General features: G+C 41.4%; 1 protein-coding gene across 1 annotated transcript; it reads right to left on the reverse strand.

Moving 5' to 3' along the window:
* Nucleotides 1-4,156: 4,156 nt before the first annotated feature.
* Nucleotides 4,157-21,630, reverse strand: LOC117514972 (olfactomedin-like). Its single transcript, XM_034175536.1, has 6 exons — nucleotides 21,481-21,630; nucleotides 20,270-20,440; nucleotides 18,106-18,264; nucleotides 15,797-16,009; nucleotides 15,578-15,710; nucleotides 4,157-5,439 (listed from the first exon to the last, which is right to left on the reverse strand). The coding sequence occupies exons 1-6, from the start codon at nucleotides 21,628-21,630 to the stop codon at nucleotides 4,592-4,594; spliced, it is 1,674 nt and encodes a 557-aa protein (XP_034031427.1). The 3' UTR covers nucleotides 4,157-4,591.
* Between the last annotated feature and the right edge of the window lie 219 nt (nucleotides 21,631-21,849).

Raw genomic sequence — 21,849 nt, forward strand, 5'->3', positions numbered from 1 at the left:
TATAGAGGGCAGAGATGAGAAGGTTACCAAAATGTTTCAGGATCCCAGCATGTTATTAGAGAACATGGAGGTCCTTTTTTTCCTGCAAAGAAACAGACTCAGGCTGACCACATACAGCGCACAGACGCCACTGTTGGGTTTTAGTCCCCAGCCAGCTGGTTGCTGTTTGGCTTCTGGAAATGTGCAGAGCAGCTCTGTCATCATACCAGCACAGCTTTGGGTGTGTCTGAGAGGCAGCCAGCCAGAAACTGGAAACCAGGCCGCAGCCACAAACATCTGTCCTTACATCACTGTGAGAAAACAGCGCCCCCTATTGTGGGAAGCTGACGCAGCTGCAAACCTGGTGAGCAGCACATTCTGTCACCAGGTCAGCCACAATCAAATGACATTTATGTATAAGAAGTTCTGTTGTGAAGGGTTTTTCAGCCGTACCCGTGTTTTTTCTTGGTTAACAACCACCTACATCATCCATGCATTAAATTACTGCCTTGAAAGAACAATTTTTTTCCTTTAAACAGAATAACTTTATTTATTTATTATATAGCAACAACAACAATTATATAATAACAACAATAACAATTATATAATAACTTTATTTATCCCAAATGAAATTATTTCACCAGAGCACAGAAACAGTACACAGTGAACAATGTTTTTTTTTTCTTTTTACAGCAAGTACAGCAAATTTACTCTGAATAACCGAATAGTTCTGTTTGTTACATATTCATCCTGCAGAAGGGGGAGGAGTTATACAGTCTAATTGCCACAGGTAGGAAAGACCTCCTGTGGTGTTCTGTGATGCAACTCCATGGTCTCAGTCTACGGCTGAAGGTGCTCTGACAGAACGTCAGTGCGGCATGCAGGGGGTGGGAGGTGCTGTCAAAGGTGCTGAGCAGCTTCCTCAGCATCCTCCTCTCTGACACCTCCTCCACCTCCAGCATGCAAATTAAAGTAAAAATGATACTTTCTTCACCATTTCAAATTTGCAATTAACTTGATGATATACTTTGTTTTGCTTTGAAACTTAAGATACAGCGTGGTGACCTGACCTGTCTGAGTATTTGTGCGTAGCCATCAAACATCCACTATGTTGTGTCCAGTGATTCATGCAGAATCCACAACGGTCTCATAATGAGACATAACCTTGGTTCATTTCAGTATTAAAAATAATATGTACATTGTGAGTATGTTTCAGCTCAGAAAAAAAAAAAAAATCATATTGACACCTTAAAGCTGTACGGCCTTTCAAATTTCATAAAATCGGCAAAATTTAGTTTCTACTGAAATCCAAGCATTATAATGTAGGTTCATGTTTTTAACATGTTGCAAAATGACAGCTCATTTTAATGAAGAGAACATATTTTTCTTGGGGTAATGCCATAGCGAATATTGTCTTTTCCTTCTAGCGCCGTCATACAGATCCCAGGCTGTGCATGCTAACATCTGGAAGATGTCTTGTAAATCACTTCAGAGGTGTTATCTGCTTTCTTTTTTTGGGCTTAGAAGTGCGTATTCCTCCCCATCATCTACAAAATATATGAGGAACATATTAGATTTATACAGAAATACTGCTGTTTCAGAGACTTTTCTGCCATCTTGTTTTTTTTTTTTTTGAGTGAGCAGTCAGCTGAGGTCATGCTGTCTTCCTTTACTCTGATTGGTAGTTGCCATCTCCTTCCCAACATTCTCCCCACATGATCTATGACATTGCTACCAAATGTTGGACATGGCAGTCTGATTGCTTTAAATTCTCCCCTTCAGGGGTCAAAATTCTAAATTGTTTCTAGACAGCGTGAAGTTTGATCATATTGGCAATATCATATTTTGAATCCCTTATTTAAATGCTAAGGAATAAAATTATAGTGATGCCAAAGAAAATTATTTTTATGATTTAAAAAAACCTGAAAGGTTTAAGTCAATAAGTCTGTAACAGAATGTAACTGATCCTATGAAAGTCCAAGTAATTATGGTATTTGTTTAAAGATGTAAAGAGGCTATCTTAAATTTTGTTAATGTATACTTGTTTCCTTCTAAATCTGTATGGTCAGTTGCTTCTGCTACATGGAGTCTATAATGCAAGAAAATGTGGACGTAAAATTTTCATCTGATGAGGATACTTCATGAAATGTTGAATCAGTAACCCGAAATGACAATATTTTACACTGGACGTAAGTCAATCCACAGATTAAAAGTGATAAATCGCCCTCTTTGCAAAGTTCATGACCATTGTGGTTGTGGCTGACTCCTCAGCATTTCTCATGTTCTTCTCTTCCACAGAAAAAGTTCACTTTTTTGCAACTGTAATAAGAGATAAGCAATCAAACCGCTGAGCGCTCTGCTTACCTTTGGCAACTGCAGCATGCAACAGAAATCCAGCTTTGTTTTATTAGTTTTTCTTTCTTATTTAAGCTTTTGTCTGTATATAGTTCCAATATGAGTCATGGTGTGTTCACATCATAAAGGATATACGGTATATAGAATTTTTAATATTGCAGCATTTGTCTACTGCTCCCTTTTATTCCCCAAAGGACAACAACAAAGATGCAAGTAACAACTGTGAAGAGAGAGAAAAACAAGCTGACAGACAAACAAACAAACCAACAAATTTTACATGAGAAGGCAGTTATTAGAAGTGATCCCAGCAACATGCAGGATTTTACATGTTACTTTAATGTGTGTGTGGCCACGCAGGGTGCCTTGGTGGCTTCCCTTCCTAATCTCTGTCCATTATGGTGACTCGATTTTTGAGAACTGCCTATTTGAGACCGATTTACCATATCTATATCACAATTTGCTAACTCAAAAACCACGTTGTTAGATTGGGCACGCATGTATTTATGTTAGCATGTGTGCATGTATTTTCTTTCCCCCCAGCACATTATAAGTCACGCTGCTCACTATGTAGCCCCAAGCCAATTATACAACATAAACACTGGAACGTTATTCAAGTAAGAAAACAGTTGCTGCAAGGCAGTGACACATTTACCAATTATGAACTGCAACTGGATTTAATATACCATATTTTCTGGAGTATGTTGCACCTGTTAAAAAACACCTCTTGAAGAGGTAAAAACCATACATATGCAACCATAAAAGTCACACCGTTTTATTCTGTATATGAGCTCTATAATTTGTGTTTTTTGTGCATTGTTGAAGTGTACTTCTTACTCTTGGCATTTATTCTTTAAATATTAGAGTTTCTTTTGTTCAGTGCTTTGATTCTTGTGAAGGGATTGTATAAATAGTTACTATAATTAATTCTAAATGTGTGATTTTTCAGTATAAGTCACACTGGAGTAGAAGTTGCAGGATCTATCAAAAACTAGGAAGAAAACAGGAACTTATACTGTGGAAAATAAGGTATATAATTTAGAAGGACCTTAGAACACGTTTTTCAGTATTTTCCCAGTAATTGCTGGAAGGAAAACCTGATGATTCAACAGATTACAGTAGAAGGTGGTATTATTTTTTTAAACATTGTGGTGTATTAACCCTTTAAAAATATGGGGACGGTTATTATGAACAAGAACATATCATTGACCAAATGAGTCTATGACTTGCATTTTCTTGTTCATAATAATGTCTCCGTATTTTTAAGGGGTATTTCAAAATATTTGCGCTAACACCAACCCCTATTTATAGGGGAATGTATCAGCTTTGATCATAATAAAGTGTATTTTTATGTATTAACTCATATTTCATAAATACTATAAGAAAGCTACCACAATAGCTATTATTTGAGAGATTTTATATATTTCATTCATTTATTTGAATAAATTTAGTAAAATATGTATTTTAAGTATTTTCATTTTGGTGTAATTTTGGCTAGATTTCAGTGTATTTATCAACGGGGATTGCACTAGTCCCTGTTTATATTTCTTAATGATTGATGCAAATGAAGTCCAAGATGTATTTAGTGAGTTGGAAATATTCATGTGTTCATCCTATGACTTGTCTCAAGAAAACTGGCTGTAAAAGTGATTATTTAACCCTGATTTTGAAAAAAATGGCCAGCCCTAATTGTTTATTCTTTTTTTTTTTTGGAATGTCTTTTAGGCCTGAAATGTAGAAAAAATATATTAACAAATGAACTGAAGCTGACCACAAAAAACATATTTCTTGGGTTCATGCAGTCTACAAGAAAACAGAAAGGAAATCAAAGGAAATGTAAGTATTTTGTTTTTAATTACACTTGCATTTTCCATATCATCCATACTTATTTGTGATTTGGAGTTGTAGATAGAAACAGCTTTTACAAGAAAAATAAAATGAGATTAAGTTATGTCTGTACAGTTTCATATTGGGCGGCTGCAGTTCAGCTGGGTTCACCACAAATGTATCCCTGAGTAAGACTTCGCCTCCTTTTCCTGCACTAAAACATTGGATTAAAATGCAGAAAAGCAGAACAAATTACTGCATTTTTACATCGATCCCATACATACTGACCAACATTACACACATCTACCAGTACTTAGCTGAAACACTGGCTAATTTTAAGGATCATCATTGTTGCTTGCTGGAGAGTATTTAAGCTGCATGTTCTCTATCTCTGCTCATCTTTTGACAGCTTATGTAGCTACCAAAGTTCAGGTCAGAACTGGACATGGTACGCCAGCAAATATGCATCATTGTACATGTAGATCTGCTTATTGGTGGGGTTATAACTCAAACTGGCCACTCCTTTGGCCACCTTCTCTAGTGGCAGTGACAGTGAATTGTCCTCTTTGCCTGTGGCTGTGTCAAAGGCGTAGAAGACCTCCTCGCGGTGATCATCCACGTAACGGGTGGCGTACAGCACGCCGCACACCATGAACGCATTGGTCACTGCCTTCTTGAATATCCTGGTCTCCCATGTTTGAGTCACATTTAGTGTCTGGTCTTCACCGTCCCAAACTAACCGGCTCACCACTAGGTTTCCATGGTTACCAGCCGTGGCATAGAGGGCCCACAGTCCCGTCTCATCTACCTCCAGGTCCACATCGCTATTAGCACGGCAGTCAAAGTAACAGTATGGAAACTTGTTGTTAAATCCCACACCGTTACCTGGAAGGGTCGCTCGCTTGACTGCGTTGGTGGTGAGATCGTAGCGGCACACATCAGCAGAGCGATAGCAGTGATAGTACAGAGCGCCACCGTACAGAACCGCACTGGGACCCTCAATGGATTTGGCATCCGTGTAAGATGGAGCAAAAGTGAAGTCCTTGTGGTTGGCAGAAGTTATAAAGTCTTCATAACTTTGGTATACACGCAAGACATTTCCGTAGATGTGGCTGCTGAGTAGAGGTTGAACCCAGTAGCTGTTAGTCTGCACCGTGCTGCCCATCTGGGTCTGTTTGCCCCAAGAGCCAGAAATGTAGGTCTTCCCATAGGGGCTGATCTTGGCAGTGATGGGGCTGCTGATGTTGGTGATTAGACCTTTGAGGCAGTACGTGTGCTGAGCTGGAAAAGTGAAACAAACAAATTGAAACTCAGACTCTGACGGGGAAAAAAGGAGCACACCATAGAGTAGACCAGTGGTTTGCAAATATTTTTGGCTTAAGTACCCCCTTTTCATGATTTCTAAAGTAAAGTACCCATTAATTGATTACAACATATTCCTTAAACTCCTATGAAATTGTAGGTCACCCAGAGACTGAAGTTAAAAAAGTCCTTTGAGAGTCAGGGCAACGGGGTCCCTAATTTTGGTCCTGAATAAGAATAACAGTGAGACACTTACTATATTTGGTGCCCCCTGTGCAGGTTTATTTACTACAACCCCCCCCCCCCGACCCACCCCCAAATAAAACCATTCCAGTGTAATTTTTTTTAAGCACAAATGTCAGTTTACAACAGTTATTAGGCACAACAGTACAACTGATGACTTTGGTTTTTAAGGGAATTTCTTGTGACATTTTGCTTCAATATGTTTCAACTATAAACGTTATAAAGATAATAAGAGTCAAAATGATAATTCAAATTTTCAAGGGTTATTATTATCATCATCATTATTATTATTATTATTTTAAAGATAGCCAAATTTGTTTATTTTTGAGTTACTGCCCCAAGTGGAGGAGTATAAGTATCTGAAGGTCTTGTTCATGAGTAGGGGCACGTTGGAGCATGAAATCGATAGATGGATTGGGGCGGAGTCTGATTTATTACGGACACTGTACCGGACTGGTGTGGCGTAAGAGCAGATCCAGAAAGTGAGGCTGTCAACTTACCAGCCGATTTACGCTCCTATCCTCACCTATGGTCATGAACTTTGGGTAATGACCAAAACAATAAGGTCATGGATCACAGGTTCCAAAAAAACAGGTGACATAACTCTCCACACCAGGAGGTGGCAGTAGTTAATTAAACAATGTATGTAGTATGTGTTTTTTTTTTTATTCATGTTCACGTCAAATGGTAAGCTTTAATGGTGCCGTTTGGCACCTTCCTGGAAGTCACAAATATTGCAGTTCCTTGACTGACTCTTGCGGCTGGCTCCAAAACAGAACACATTCACATAAGACTGTTAAAATGTCCACCTTTAGAGTAAAAACAAATATGTTTACAGCCTGGTACAAAAGCACTTTGGTCTCTATAGATAGTTTCCTGTTGTGTGGGCCGCTGAAGAGGAGGTACTGCTGGCCACCACCAGAGGGCACCCTGCCTGAAGTGTGGGCTTCAGGCACGAGAGGGTGCTGCCGCCTCTTCAGGACAGTCAGACGTGGCAGCTGTCAATCATCATCTCCAACAGCTGTCATTCATCAACCACTCCACAAAGCCGGACGACATCTCCACCTCGCTGCCGAGATATCTTCAAGCCAAGAAGGTAATACCTCAGCCGTGATTGTGCCGTCTGCACATTATTTTCTCCATTCTTTGATATTGTTTCAGGAGTCTACTCGCTGTTGTTGTTCTGTCGGAGTACGGAGTGGTGACGAAGTGAAGGGCGTTCACTTGTCACACCGAACTACAGAGACAACCGGAGTTTAACTGTCAATAAAAGGTGGAGGTGTTCTTTCCCACTTTAAAAGGGGAAGTCTAACTGTTCTGACTGTGTTACTGGGTGTGCACACACCCACCCTTGATTGTTTCTGCTTCCTGCCAGCAGTACCAGATCCAACAGCCGGAGATGGTGACCACCTGGGGACTCGGGACTTGGTGGCTCCAGTATTCTCCGGGTTCGGTGGCGGTGGAACTCGTGTGGGTTCCGGCTCCTCTCTGGACGGACGTCTTCTATCCTCGAGCCTGCCCACACGTCACCTTTGTAGATTGACTACATACAAATTCTGTAATCGTCTGTATTTCGTTGTGCACATTCACAACAGTAAAGTGTTCTATTTTCGGCTCATTCATTGTCCATTCATTTACGCCCCCTGTTGTGGGTGTGTGTCACTACACTTTCCCAACAGGATATCTCGGCCAACGTCATGGATTCCGAGGGGCGTCAACCATCTGTTGGACAACCAATGGAAGAGCAGGGTGCACAGGCGCCTGCAGGGGGCGTGATGGGTGAGTTGCAGCAAATCCTCACCGCCTTTACTGCTCGGTTGGATCTGATGACCAAGCAGAATGTCATCCTCAACCGCAGGATGGAGGCTCTCACCGCGCAGGTGGAAGCACGCGCTCAGGGCGCTGCTGCAGCTCCTCCTCCTGCTGTCCTGGTGCCGACTATAGACGTTCCAATGGTCAGTCAACAACCCCCCCCACCATCCCCTGAAGCATACATAAGTCCCCCAGAGCCGTACGGAGGTTGTGTGGAGACGTGCGCTGACTTTTTAATGCAGTGTTCACTCGTCTTTGCACAGCGTCCCGTGATGTACGCGTCAGACTCCAGTAGGGTGGCTTATGTGATTAATTTGCTTCGAGGTGAGGCACACGCTTGGGCTATGGCGCTTTGGGAGCAGAATTCACTGCCCCTAACCACTTATACTGGGTTTGTGAGGGAGTTCAGAACGGTTTTTGATCACCCTAACAGAGGCGAGACCGCTTCATCCGTGCTGCTGTCTATGAGACAGGGGCGTCGGAGCGCAGCTGAATATGCAGTCGACTTCTGCATCGCGGCTGCGAGGTCCGGCTGGAATACGACTGCGCTCCGCGCCGCCTTCATAAACGGACTGTTGTCGGTCCTGAAGGAGCACCTGGTGGCCAAGGATGAACCGCGGGATTTGGATAGACTTATCGATCTAGTCATACGATTAGACAATCGATTAGAAGAATGCCGTCAGGAGTGAGACGAAGGATGTGGCCGGGCACGCGCCGTCCCTCTCCCTTCCGGGTCCGAAAAGGTTCCGCCCTCCCCACGCTCCACAGCCTCGGAGCTCCGTGTGGCAACAGCTCCCCCTGCTGACGATGCTATGGACATGAGCAGGGCTAAAGTAAGAGCTTCTAACAGACAGAGGAGACTGGCCCGCGGGGAGTGCTTTATCTGCGGCTCAAGTGAGCATCAGCAGAGAGACTGCCCCAAGTGGTTAAACACCAATGCCCGCCCTTAGAAACTGGGTTAAGGGTGGGCCAAGACATTCACGTGGGACATACACGTATTTCTACACATCTCCCAGTTACGATCCTGAGCGGGGATCTAACCCTTCAAGCCCCAGCACTGGTGGACACGGGGTCAGAAGGGAATCTGCTGGACAGCAGATGGGCAAGGGAGGTAGGGCTCCCTCTGGTGGCGTTTCCTTCGCCATTGAAGGTGCGGGCACTAGATGGCACCCTTCTCCCTTTAATCACACACAAGACACAACCAGTAATTCTGGTGGTGTCTGGGAATCATCGGGAGGTGATTGAGTTTTTTGTTACTCCTTCTACCTCCCGCGTGATTTTGGGCTTCCCGTGGATGATAAAACACAATCCCCGGATTGATTGGCCGTCTGGGGTTGTGGCTCAGTGGAGGGAAACCTGCCACCGGGAGTGTTTAGGATCCTCGGTTCCCCCCGGTTTAATTGCTAATGAGGAGGTTAAAGTCCCCCCCAATCTGACGGCAGTGCCTGAAGAGTACCACGATCTTGCTGACGTCTTCAGCAAAGATCTGGCACTCACTCTTCCCCTGCACCGTCCGTATGATTGCACCATTGATTTGATCCCGGGCGTTCAGTACCCGTCCAGCCGACTGTACAACCTCTCACGTCCTGAGCGCGAATCAATGGAGACCTACATCCTTGACTCTTTAGCTGCCGGGCTGATCCGGAACTCCACCTCCCCGATGGGTGCAGGTTTCTTTTTTGTGGGCAAGAAAGACAGCGGACTCCGTCCATGCATTGACTACAGAGGGCTGAACGAGATCACGGTTCGCAATCGATACCCTTTGCCCCTGTTGGATTCAGTGTTCACGCCCCTGCATGGAGCCCAAATTTTCACCAAACTAGATCTTAGGAATGTGTATCACCTGGTTTGGATCCGGAAAGGAGACGAGTGGAAGACGGCATTTAACACCCCGTTAGGTAACTTTGAGTACCTGGTCATACCGTTCGGCCTCACGAATGTTCCCGCGACGTTCCAAGCTTTGGTTAATTTAGTCTTGCGGGACTTTCTGCACCGATTCATCTTCGTATATCTGGACGATATACTCATCTTTTCCCCGGATCCTGAGACTCATGTCCAGCATGTACGTCAGGTCCAGCAGCGGTTGTTGGAGAACCGGCTGTTTGTGAAGGGCGAGAAGTGCGAGTTCCACCGCACTTCTTTGTCCTTCCTGGGGTTCATCATCTCAGGGCAACTACAGCCATTGCCTGTGCCTCATCGCCCCTGGTCCCACATCGGCCTGGATTTCGTCACGGGTCTCCCGCCGTCCCAGGGAAACACTGTTATCTTCACGATAGTGGACCGTTTCTCCAAGGCGGCCCACTTCGTGGCCCTCTCGAAGCTCCCTACGGCCCAGGAGACAGCGGACCTCCTGGTCCACCACGTCGTCCGTCTGCATGGCATACCATCAGACATTGTCTCCGATAAAACTGAAGTTATTGTACTTGGCCCCACAAATCTTAGAAACATGGTGTCTAACCAGATCCTTACTCTGGATGGCATTACCCTGACCTCTAGTAATACTGTGAGAAATCTTGGAGTCATTTTTGATCAGGATATGTCATTCAAAGCGCATATTAAACAAATATGTAGGACTGCTTTTTTGCATTTACGCAATATCTCTAAAATCAGAAAGGTCTTGTCTCAGAGTGATGCTGAAAAACTAATTCATGCATTTATTTCCTCTAGGCTGGACTATTGTAATTCATTATTATCAGGTTGTCCTAAAAGTTCCCTAAAAAGCCTTCAGTTAATTCAAAATGCTGCAGCTAGAGTACTGACGGGGACTAGAAGGAGAGAGCATATCTCACCCATATTGGCCTCTCTTCATTGGCTTCCTGTTAATTCTAGAATAGAATTTAAAATTCTTCTTCTTACTTATAAGGTTTTGAATAATCAGGTCCCATCTTATCTTAGGGACCTCGTAGTACCATATCACCCCAATAGAGCGCTTCGCTCTCAGACTGCAGGCTTACTTGTAGTTCCTAGGGTTTGTAAGAGTAGAATGGGAGGCAGAGCCTTCAGTTTTCGGCTCCTCTCCTGTGGAACCAGCTCCCAATTCAGATTAGGGAGACAGACACCCTCTCTACTTTTAAGATTAGGCTTAAAACTTTCCTTTTTGCTAAAGCTTATAGTTAGGGCTGGATCAGGTGACCCTGAACCATCCCTTAGTTATGCTGCTATAGACGTAGACTGCTGGGGGGTACCCATGATGCACTGTTTCTTTCTCTTTTTGCTCTGTATGCACCACTCTGCATTTAATCATTAGTGATCGATCTCTGCTCCCCTCCACAGCATGTCTTTTTCCTGGTTCTCTCCCTCAGCCCCAACCAGTCCCAGCAGAAGACTGCCCCTCCCTGAGCCTGGTTCTGCTGGAGGTTTCTTCCTGTTAAAAGGGAGTTTTTCCTTCCCACTGTAGCCAAGTGCTTGCTCACAGGGGGTCGTTTTGACCGTTGGGGTTTTACATAATTATTGTATGGCCTTGCCTTACAATATAAAGCGCCTTGGGGCAACTGTTTGTTGTGATTTTTTTTTTTAATTTAAATATTTCTTTCATACATTTAAAAGAAAAACAGAAAAGCAAAAAACAAAAGCACCACAATACCAGAATGAAAAGGAGCAGAAAGAAGAACAAGTCTTATGATTTCTGCCCCTTTTAACAATACAATCTTTCAATATACAGCATCATAGTCAACATTATTTAACAGATTGCATTTCTTTAACTTGTCACATACCACTGACCCATTTCATAATTATGACCATTAATTAATAGATTACATCACTGACAGGTTACATTTAAACTTAAGACACTCCAAACATTATTAACAGTTTACTTTTTTTTTTTTTGACTTTCTTGCAGCCCACTGACTTACTTCATAGTTTCATACTTACTTAATACATCTAATTTAATATGTTTTTTAAATAATTTAAGCGACCTTAATTCTTTAATTTCTTTATTAAGATTGTTCCATAATTTGACACCATTTACTGCAATACTCCTTTCCTTTACTTTGGTTCTAAATCTTGGTTTTTTAAAGACTTCTTTTTTGGCGCTATATAAAAAAAATTGATTGATTGATTGATTGATCAAAAGCAGCTGATCTGCTCTGTGTAAGCCTTATCCCGTCAGATCTCAGAAACTAGTAGTGCAGGACCTGGTTAGTACTTGTGTAACGGAGGCCAGCAGTGTTGCTGTGCAGATGTAGTTAGTAAACCTCACTCCCAACAGCTCAAAAGGATTCTCTGGTCACAAGGCCAGAGCCCTGGGTTTTAGCCTTCTGGTTAGAGAGTCCGACTCCCATGCCGGAGCTTGTGAGTTCGCGTCCCGAGGGGAGCGAATGGGCGGAGTCATAACAACACAACGCAGAGTGCAGCCGCTACACTTGGATGGGGGACCTTTTTGCACTGGAGTTGTGTCAGCAAGGGCATCTGGCGTAAAACCTGTGCCAAATACCAATGTGGATCTGGCTGTATCCACTGTGGACGTCTTCTATCCTCGAGCCTGCCCACACGTCACCTTTGTAGATTGACTACATACAAATTCTGTAATCGTCTGTATTTCGTTGTGCACATTCACAACAGTAAAGTGTTCTATTTTCGGCTCATTCATCGTCCATTCATTTACGCCCCCTGTTGTGGGTCCGTGTCACTACACTTTCCTAACAGTTTGCTCCTCCATGACAACTGTACAGGGGTGATATTTTAAAACTTCGTAGTTTAAGATGTTTTAAACCATAAAGTTCTATATAATTGTGGGCGTGGTTGCTTTGAAAGACAGTAGCTGAGCCCAGCAACTCTGCCTCTCGTACCCTCTGACTGTAACTCAGAGTCAAATGGATGCGGTGGCCACTTTCTTTTGTAATATGCCTTTTGTGTGGTGATATGTTCTAACAGATCATCTAAGACGTCCATGCTGCAACATTCGCGCTGAGTAAAATTTGCATTTTTAGCATTTTTGACTGGTTGGTCAGTTATTTTAAATAAAAATACACAAATGTTTTTTGAGTATCAACTTGCTGGGCTCTTCAGTGTGGAGGTAACGCAAGCGTTTCATCTCCAAACTAAAGGTTTAATACAAGATAGACATTGTTGATCCCATACCAGGAAAAAAAGCTTGGGGCAGGTCCAATTTTGTAAATATGTCACCACCTGCTGGTTTTGTGAACAAATCCTGTGGTTTTGGAATTGGATACTGATCAACCTCTAACCATGGGTTTATAGAGACTTTGCAATCACCATAAATCCTGACAGAATTATCCACTCTGGGAATGTTAACTGTAGGTGAGGCCCACTCACTGTAACTTACTGCGGTTATAATCCTTGTGTTTTTCTCCATTTTATTTAACCAGGCTTCCACAGCATCCTTCATTGTGTAAGGCACAGGTCGAGGTTTGCAAAACTTTGGAATGGTCCCAGGTGCAACCTGTAGTTTGGCTTTTAAGCCTCTCACTTTCGCCAGGTTCCTATCAAACACCTCTGAGTACCTCCCACAGAGTTCCTCAACACTTTCCAGTGTCACTTTCTTGACAAAAGACCAGTTTAACTGTAGTCTTTGAATCTACTCCCTTTCTAAAAGAGCGGGACCATTAACTCCTTTCACAACATCAATGAATGAATATTACCTTTACATTTCACTGCAACCTGAAAGAGCTCTTTAACCTCCAAGGATTGTTTACTGGATGTCTTCAATTCACAATTAGTTGGTACCAGTTTAACCTTTGAAAACCTTTGTTTATATATTTTCTCAGAAATTATGGAAACTGATGCTCCTGTATCTAACTCCATTTTTAACTTCTGACCATTTACATCCAGGTACACAAAGTATGGTTTTGTTTCACATCTGTCTTTACTTCAAATAAATCCAGCTCACTGCTCTTTCTACCCTTCTGTGGTACCGTCAGTCTGAATTCACTTTAACCTGGACTTTTGGTGCAGTTGATGACTGTAGATGTCGGTCTGGCACCCCCTTTCGTGCAAATGGGGAGTTGTTGACTCGCGTTGCGCCGTCGTCAGCTCCTCCTCTCGCTGGGTGTCGCCTCTCCTTGCAGTGTTGAAGCCACGCCTCCTCTATGCAATGCGTTTTTTCTCAGATGACTACTCGGAAACGTGCAGCTCCTCCCTTCGTAGGCTGTCACAGTGGGCAGAGTCTTCCTCTGGCGGGCTTTTGGTCTTTGTTCTTGTCAGATGATTGCCGTTCAGCCTGGCTCTGCCCTTCTTCCACAATGAAGTTTGCACCGTTTCTTCTTGTTGTTTATGGCATGTGCATTCGAATATTGCTTTTTTCCAGACATTTTTGGCACTGTGCATTTTTAAAAAATGACAGTTCTCTGGTGTATGTTCACTTTGTTTACATCTGAAGCACAATTGGCTCTGTCTTCCTTCCATAAAAACAGTTTTAGCATTGCTGATTTTGTCTCCAAAATTCACTGCATTATTCTCTGACATCTCAAAAGTTAAGCTTATTTCATAAATCTCGGTAAGGGATATGTCTTTTGTTTGAGCCACAGTCAACAAACGTTCACGTAATTTCTCACTTCTCATACCAAGAGCGCTTCTGTCCCTTAAGGCTTCACTCAAAAAAGCTCAGAATTGACACGTTGCCATTTTTTGCCGAGTTGCCAAAAGCCACCAACTGATTCATATGTCTTTTGCTTTCTATTGTGGAATTTGAAAGGGACCTCTTATATTTTTTGTGTGTAATAGTGTCATTATAAGTGTTAAATAATACACATTTTTATAGTTATTTTCAAAATTAGCATTTTCTATTGATAATTAGTGCACTAAACAAATTCACTGAAAATAAATCACCGCTGCAGACATCGCATTAAAACCAGAAGTGTGATGCCAGCGTATGTGGTAAAGTGTTTAGCTCTACACTGCACCAAATACACACACAGGAGCTTGGTCCCCACACACATACATCAAAAAATGTCTGACCAAACAGATGTGGTCTTTATAATTTTTTATTTTATCCATTTAAAAACAAAACAACTCATAAGAAGGGTGGGAAATGCATGTTTTTAGTATGTTTTATCAGATTAAAATAAGATTTTTTTTTTTTAAGCTAGCTCCTCTTTAAAACTTTTGGTGATGTAGTTTGTCTTTGGAATGAAATGTTTCCTCAATAAGTCAAACAAATCTTTCATCTCACATTCTGCTGGTTTGTTCAGGGCACATAAATCTCACAGTAAGGTGTGTGTCCGTTGTCCGAGCACTGTCAAAAATACTGCCTTTGTCTGAGTGCTGTCGAGGTCCAAACCATTTGCCAGAAAGAACTGCGTCAACCGATCTTCTTCAAAACACGTTTGTACCATTTTTTGCGCTGTGTCTTCCTTATGGGTGCCTTGGTTGTCCTGGAAAAATCCGTTCTGTCATCGCCAATGCTTCTGTTGTCTTTAACAGTAGTGTCTGGGTCTTCAGGGAAAATGGCTGCGTCTTTAGAAATAATGATAACTTTATTTCAGCTATTATACAATGCATCCGCCTGCTGCTCATCTCTGCTCACCAACACCAACTACGTCTGCTCCGCCAGAGGTGGATCCAGCCTTTTATTGGGGCCTCAGCCCCAATAAAAGGCTGTCTCTCCACTCCCCTCACCCTGGCTTCCTCCCTGCCACCTCGAAGGCAGCGCTGTTTTTACTGCTGCAGCCTTCAGCCCCCCAAGCTGGGCGGTGCAGGCCCCTCCTGCTGCAGCCTTCACCCACTTTGCCTCAATTCGGATGACGGACTGCCTCAAGTTTAGTGCACATAAACAATGTCAAATGTATGTGTTGTCTTTAATTCTGATGTGTGCCATTATTACGGTAAACAAGTAATAATTGTGGATTAACTGCTGTATTTTGTCTGAGGTAACTGTAGTGTAAACGTAATTTCGTTGTTGTTGCACTCGTGTAATGACAATGACAATAAATCTCATATCATATCATATCATACTGGTTTCATTCTGCACACCACACATATGATTTAGCCCTGGTTTGGCAAAATATGACCCTAACCCTGCACTCACAATTTACTAATAAATCCCTGAGAACTTGATGCTCACTGTGATGAGGTCAGCTGAAACGTGCACACACTGCTCACTTACCTCTGAAGTTGGTGGGGATGGACTTGCACGATTCAGCACGGTTCTTCAAGTATCGCAGTTTCTCCTTCACAGTCTTCATATTGTTCACGTCGGCCAGTTGTACCCTTTCCAGATCTTGCCGCAGTTTAACTACCTGAGACAAAAAGTTGGCGGCAGACCAATAGTGAGTTAAATAACTAATGTTGTTCTGATATTGCTGTGTGATGGGTGTCCGTGTACCTCCTTGGAGAGTTTTTGAGTGTGGGCATTGTTTAACTGCGTGTGGAGGGCGCCGATGTCGGCCTCCAGCTTGGTGAGCTCCTGAACCACCAGACGCAGGATCAAGTCTGAATACAGGCCACGATCCTTTAAGTACTGGTAAGGCTCCAACCGGGCCGTCACGTTCTTAACCAGAGCCTGAATCTGAGGGAGCCGCTGACTGGACAAAAGCACCTGGAAACAAGACAGGAGGTTCTCTTGGTGCAAAATCATGAGCATTTGAAGGCCAGGATGCTTCCAGGACAATTGCAGAAAAAAATGTTCAAATTTGACATTCTGTTTGTACGTCACACCCCTTTTGGTCTGCATCAAGTTCTACTTGCAAGTATTTTCATATGAGGTCATGTACAAAGTTGTTGAGTTGAACGTCACGCTGACCTCTGACAAGTGGGGGAGGGGCTAATCACTGGGATACGCATGGTCTCCACCGCAAGCTGCTAACCAGCCAGCGCAAGGAGTCTACCCCTACTGAGGTACACGGTGTTGTCATGGTGATAGCCTGATGGCCTCATCTTCTCCAGCATCATCTCCAGCTCCTCAGCTCGGGCTGAATGTTACCCTCTAAAACCATGATGTCACTAAAAAACTGAGTGCAAGAAAAAGATTTTGGCATGGCAATAGCCAGATTTCATACAAACACCTTGGAGGAAATCAGCGGATAACGTGAATGAATGAATGAATTTATTTGGTGCACACAGACTCAAAATAACAAGTAAAACTCTTAAAGGAAACAATTTAACAACATACCCATGTGCCCGAAAGGGTGTAGGCAGAAACAAAGGCTTATAAACGGCCACCCCTTTAACAAAAAAATAAAAATGTATACATATGTATATATAAATATACATATGATAACAAATACAAATTATAAATTAATCACTGAACTAAAATTTCAAAACACAAACATGCAAACAGCAGTGCACCAAAAACAAAACAAAGTCGATAAACTTAATTGATCATGCCATAACAAGTAATTAAATAATTTTTATAGAGCCTTTTAAAGCTGACCAAGTTACCAAATGATTTCATGTTATCAGGATTCTTATTCCAAATATTAACACCTTTAACAGAAAATAACTTTTTACACTAGTTCAAATCTTTGATTTCTGAAATAATAATGTTCCTCGCAAATTAAAACTGGAGTCCCTCATTTTCATCAGGCCCTGGACATTCTGTGGTAAACGTTTATTTTTTACTTTAAACATAATTTGTATTATGATATAATCAATCAAGATCCAAAATTTTAAAATATGTAAACAGACAAATAATGGATGTGTTGGCTCATGATGTGGTTTATCACTAATAATTCTTATAGCTTTCTTTAGTAGTAAAAATATAGGATTTGTATTAGTTTTGGAGGTGGTTCCCTAAACCTCAATACAATAGGTCATATATGGAACAAGTAATGAATGATATAAGGTAACTAATGAGTGTCGGGAGAGGAAGTCTTGTGCTTTATACAAAATTGCAGTGATTTTAGACATTTTAGATTTAACATAATTTATGTGTTTTCCAACTTAATTTATCGTCAATAAAACCCACAAGAAATTTATTTTCATTTACACATTCAATTTCAGTATTGTGTACTACTGCAGGAAGTTCAATTTAATTTAATTTCACGCCGTGGCTGGCGGCCTGAACAGAGTGACTGGAAGCAACGATTCATAACATATTTAATCGTTCATGCAGTGCTGATGCTTTGCTGTTGCAAGGCAGCAGAATACGATTGCATCATCAATCACCAAAAACCTGCTGTAAAGTCGAGCACAGTCAAGTGTTTCTGCTTTTTCTATTCAAGTTCAAGTTCAGGATAGCAATATGCCAATTACTGGTACGTCTGTCGCCTGAAGGCAATGACAGGTGACACTCTGATTGGTTTATATCCCATTATGCCCCAAACATGCCATGACTGACTGACTCCATACAATCCCTTTGTGCTTTGTGTCTCACTTTGATCTCAGATTATCAAAGCAGAGTTGAACTCGCCTCAAATGCACTTTAGACCGTGTGCTATAGATCATCAAGACACAGCTCCAAGACTCTAAGACCAAAAACAAAGACAAGATCCTTCACTTGATTTGGATCTGCACCAACATTGAACCACCTCTTCCTTGACCCAGAGTCCACAAGATTTCACTGAAATCACTTCTTGTCCTTTTGCAAAATCCTGCTGAAAATCAAACTCACAAACAACAACCTAAACATAACCTCCTTTTTATGGAGGTTATAAATAATATAAAGTTGAAGTTGTGGTCTCCAGAAGTTCTCACCTGGGTCTGCATGTTGTTCAAAGAGTCTTCACAGGACTCGAGGTTCTCCAGCACGGACTCATAGCGCTCGGCGGGAAACGCCCACATGCTGGTGTTCACTGCACACACGCACGAGCCGTTGTTCCTCTGACCAATCACACGCTGACCCTCACCGTCACCCTGACAACAGACACTTTAAAGGGTCACTTCACAGAAAGACTTTAACATCATTTACCTGTGTGTCCGCTGTAGCGCCCCCTGCATAAGCATTTATACACTTAAAGCTGTTTATTTGTTAATATGACACTTACAAACATTATATCTATAAAGTACACTAGATACTACACACTGAAAAAAGACAATGTTTGAACCAACTTAAAAAAGTGTTACAATTTGTAAAAACCTGAATGAATTAAGTTGTTTGAACTTAAGTTTGAAAGTTAAATCAACTCTAACTTACAAACTTAAGTTCAAACAACTTAATTCATTCAGGTTTTTACAAATTGTAACACTTTTTAAAGTTGGTTCAAACATTCTCTTTTTTCAGTGCAGCATGCTATTAAAAAAGAATAAAGAAAGAAATTGATCAATATTAAACTGTAACACAGCCTTGCAAGACAGCACACTGACATGGATGTGTGATTGTATGTGTGAATGTGAGGCATCAATGTAAAGCACTTTGAGTGTTACATCAGATGGAAAAGCATTATCAAAATGCAGTCCATTTACCATTCTGGATTGTTTCTGCAAGTAAAAATGATTGCACTCTAAAAAAAATTAACTGCTGTCCCAATGTGAAAAAGTGATGAAACAATTTGCATAAATTTTTGTTTTAAAAGTTATTTCAACTTAACTGGAGGAATCATGTGGCATTAACTCAGTAATGGCTAAGTTGAAATCATTTTTAAAAATCTATGCAAATTGTTACATCAATTTCTTTTTTAGAGTGCACAAATTCAGCTCAGAAATTTTGGGCTTTGATGTGCACAGGGGAGAACCACTGAACGTCATATTGTGGACCATGTTTCCATTTGTTCAACTTGCAAAATGCCAATAAGGTAAAATAGAGACATATTATCTACAAAGTTGCTTGTGAAGCCTTGCTGTTAATCAAAAGGACACGGCTGTGATTAATAACCTCGCTCAGCAGCTTGTTCAGAATTTTCCTGTTTGGTCGGGGAATGAGCCCATGACCTCCATTAATGGAGAAAATTGTCAGATGCGGGTGAGCATCGAACACACACAGTCTGCATGCTGTTTTCTTGAATCATCCCTATATTTTTACTTCAAAATGATATTATCTTGACCTCCTTTGTTTTCATGATTATTCCATCACAAGACACCAGTAAGTGAGAAACTACATACAGCACTGCTAAGAATTATTGGCACCTCTAATTTGTAGGTGCACAATTTAAAATATGTTCAACATTTCCTGTAAGCAATTAAACAATTTTTTTTTATTTGTACAGCACTTTGAGGGTAATACATTTTAAAGTGCTTCACCCAATCAGATAACAACACATTACACCCCCCCCCCCACCACAGTAAACTCAATAAAAATCAATAACATACATAATTGAAACCTACAATTTTACAACAATTTCATAATATACATACTAATAATAGATATTGATATCTAAAACTATAAACAAGAGAAAACAGCTAATTGTCAGATTACGCCAAATTGCCCAATATTATTGAACAACATTAACGACAGAAATTTGCTTTTATTTTGTGAAAAAAAGCCAAGCTTTTGATAAATTTACAGTAAACCATTACTTTTACTGCTGGTCTTCTGAGTAACGGTGTCAGAAGGAGACAATTGAGGGAAACCACCAGGACACATATGACAACTCTGAATTTGTTATAGGCTCATGAAGCTGTCACTTGAGAAACTGTTCACTCCAGATGAAATTTGTGCTATGAACATGATCCGCAATCACATTTACAGAAGCCTGTAACGCCTTCAAAGCAGTCATGGGGGTCTTGGTAGCTTCCCTCACTATTTAAAATGTATGATGGCCAATAGTCTTCAGCAGGACTGTACACAACATAACAAAGGAATTAAAAAAATACAAGCAGAAGCAAAACACTGCAATCTAATTTAAATGATTCAGTGTCTCAGTCTAATGAATCCATCTTTAACTATCTGTCAGCGAAGGGTAGAAGTTCAGGTGGAACTCACAGTGGATGACAGCAGCAGCAGGAGCAGCGGCAGCATGGTCACTGATGCAAAAAGGATAAAGTGTCTAAAAGAAAAAATTGCACAGAAAAGCAGCCACAGATGCTTTGAGAAAATCTCTGCACCACTGATGACCACTGATGGATCTGTGGAGACTATCACACGGGGGTGAAACTAAAGCAAAATAACATTTCACAATCACGGCCAAACTGGGAATTTTCTGTTATTGCTCACGCTTTGACAGTATGATTTCCTCATTTAAGGAGTTTCCTTTTGCCCAAATGTTGCAACATTGTAAAAGAAGCCTCTGAAGAAAAGGATGTGAAATGAGAAGGACTTTGCTTGTGAAAATGTACAAAAATCTATGTATAGCGGAGGACAAATTTATTAGACACCCATGAAATTTAATGTTTTCCCAAGTGCTTTTTTAAAAGACCAAGGAATTTTCAACACAGCATTTCTAAACTTTGTAGTTTTATTTTGGATGCGTACATATATTATCATATTTTCCGTAGTATAAGTCGTATGTTTGTAATGCGGTGCGACTTATATTCCAAAAATTCACAAGTTTGTTGTTAGTAATAGCAATTATAATGACTATTTATATAGAACTTTCCCAAGAATCAAAGCACTATACAAAATACTAAACTTAAAACAATAAAAGAATAAATGCCAGTAATAAAAAAAGACACTACAACAATACACAAAAAATCCCAAACAGCTCATAAAACAGAAAAGGGTGCGACTTATACTCTGGTGCGAAGATATATGGTTTTAACTCTTCAAGAGGCATTTTTTCACAGGTGCGACTTATACTCTGGAAAAGATGGTATTGTACGTTGCACGCAACTACCAGGGACAAAATGACTGGCCCTCCTGATGCTAACAGTCAATAGTGTGTCCTTTTTGCTGGATAACAGCCTGCAGGCATTTGTTGTAGTTTTCATCAAATCTCAGACATGTCTCCAGAGGAATCCCAGCCCATTCTTCTTTGGTGAATCTCTCAAGCTCCTCCAGATTTTATGGTCTTCTGGCATGGATCTTCATCTTCAGTTCACCCCACAGATTTTCAGTAGGTTTCAAGTCAGGGCTCTGTGCAGGTGAATCAGTAATGTTCACTTTGGCATGCTGGAGGAAGCTCTTCACCAGGAGCAACATGTGTTTTGGTCATTGTTATGATGGAAGACAAATTGATGACCCAGACCCAGTTTTGCCGTTGACAACTTGAGGTTTTCTTTCAGAATCTTCATATATCCTTCTTTCTTTATAATTCCTTTCACTTTGGTGCTCTTTAGGTTACACGCCTCTGCCTTCTTTCTCCACATAGAAGCAATGGCTATTGGGCCAAAGAGCTCTAGTTTCATCTCATCTGATCAAAGGACACACTTCCAGTATGCATAATCTTTCTCCAGTTTGTCCTGAGCATGCTTCAGCCTGGCGTCTTCTGCAGAAGTGGAGTTTTTCTTGGTATGCAACCTCACAGTCCATTCCTGTCCAGGGCTCTAGTGATTGTCTACTTTGAGACTACAATTGCTGACTTGGCTAATTCATTCATTTGTGTCTTGTCAGTTGTTTTGGGTATT

Source organism: Thalassophryne amazonica, chromosome 8, assembly GCF_902500255.1.
Source record: "Thalassophryne amazonica chromosome 8, fThaAma1.1, whole genome shotgun sequence".
Taxonomy (NCBI): domain Eukaryota; kingdom Metazoa; phylum Chordata; class Actinopteri; order Batrachoidiformes; family Batrachoididae; genus Thalassophryne; species Thalassophryne amazonica.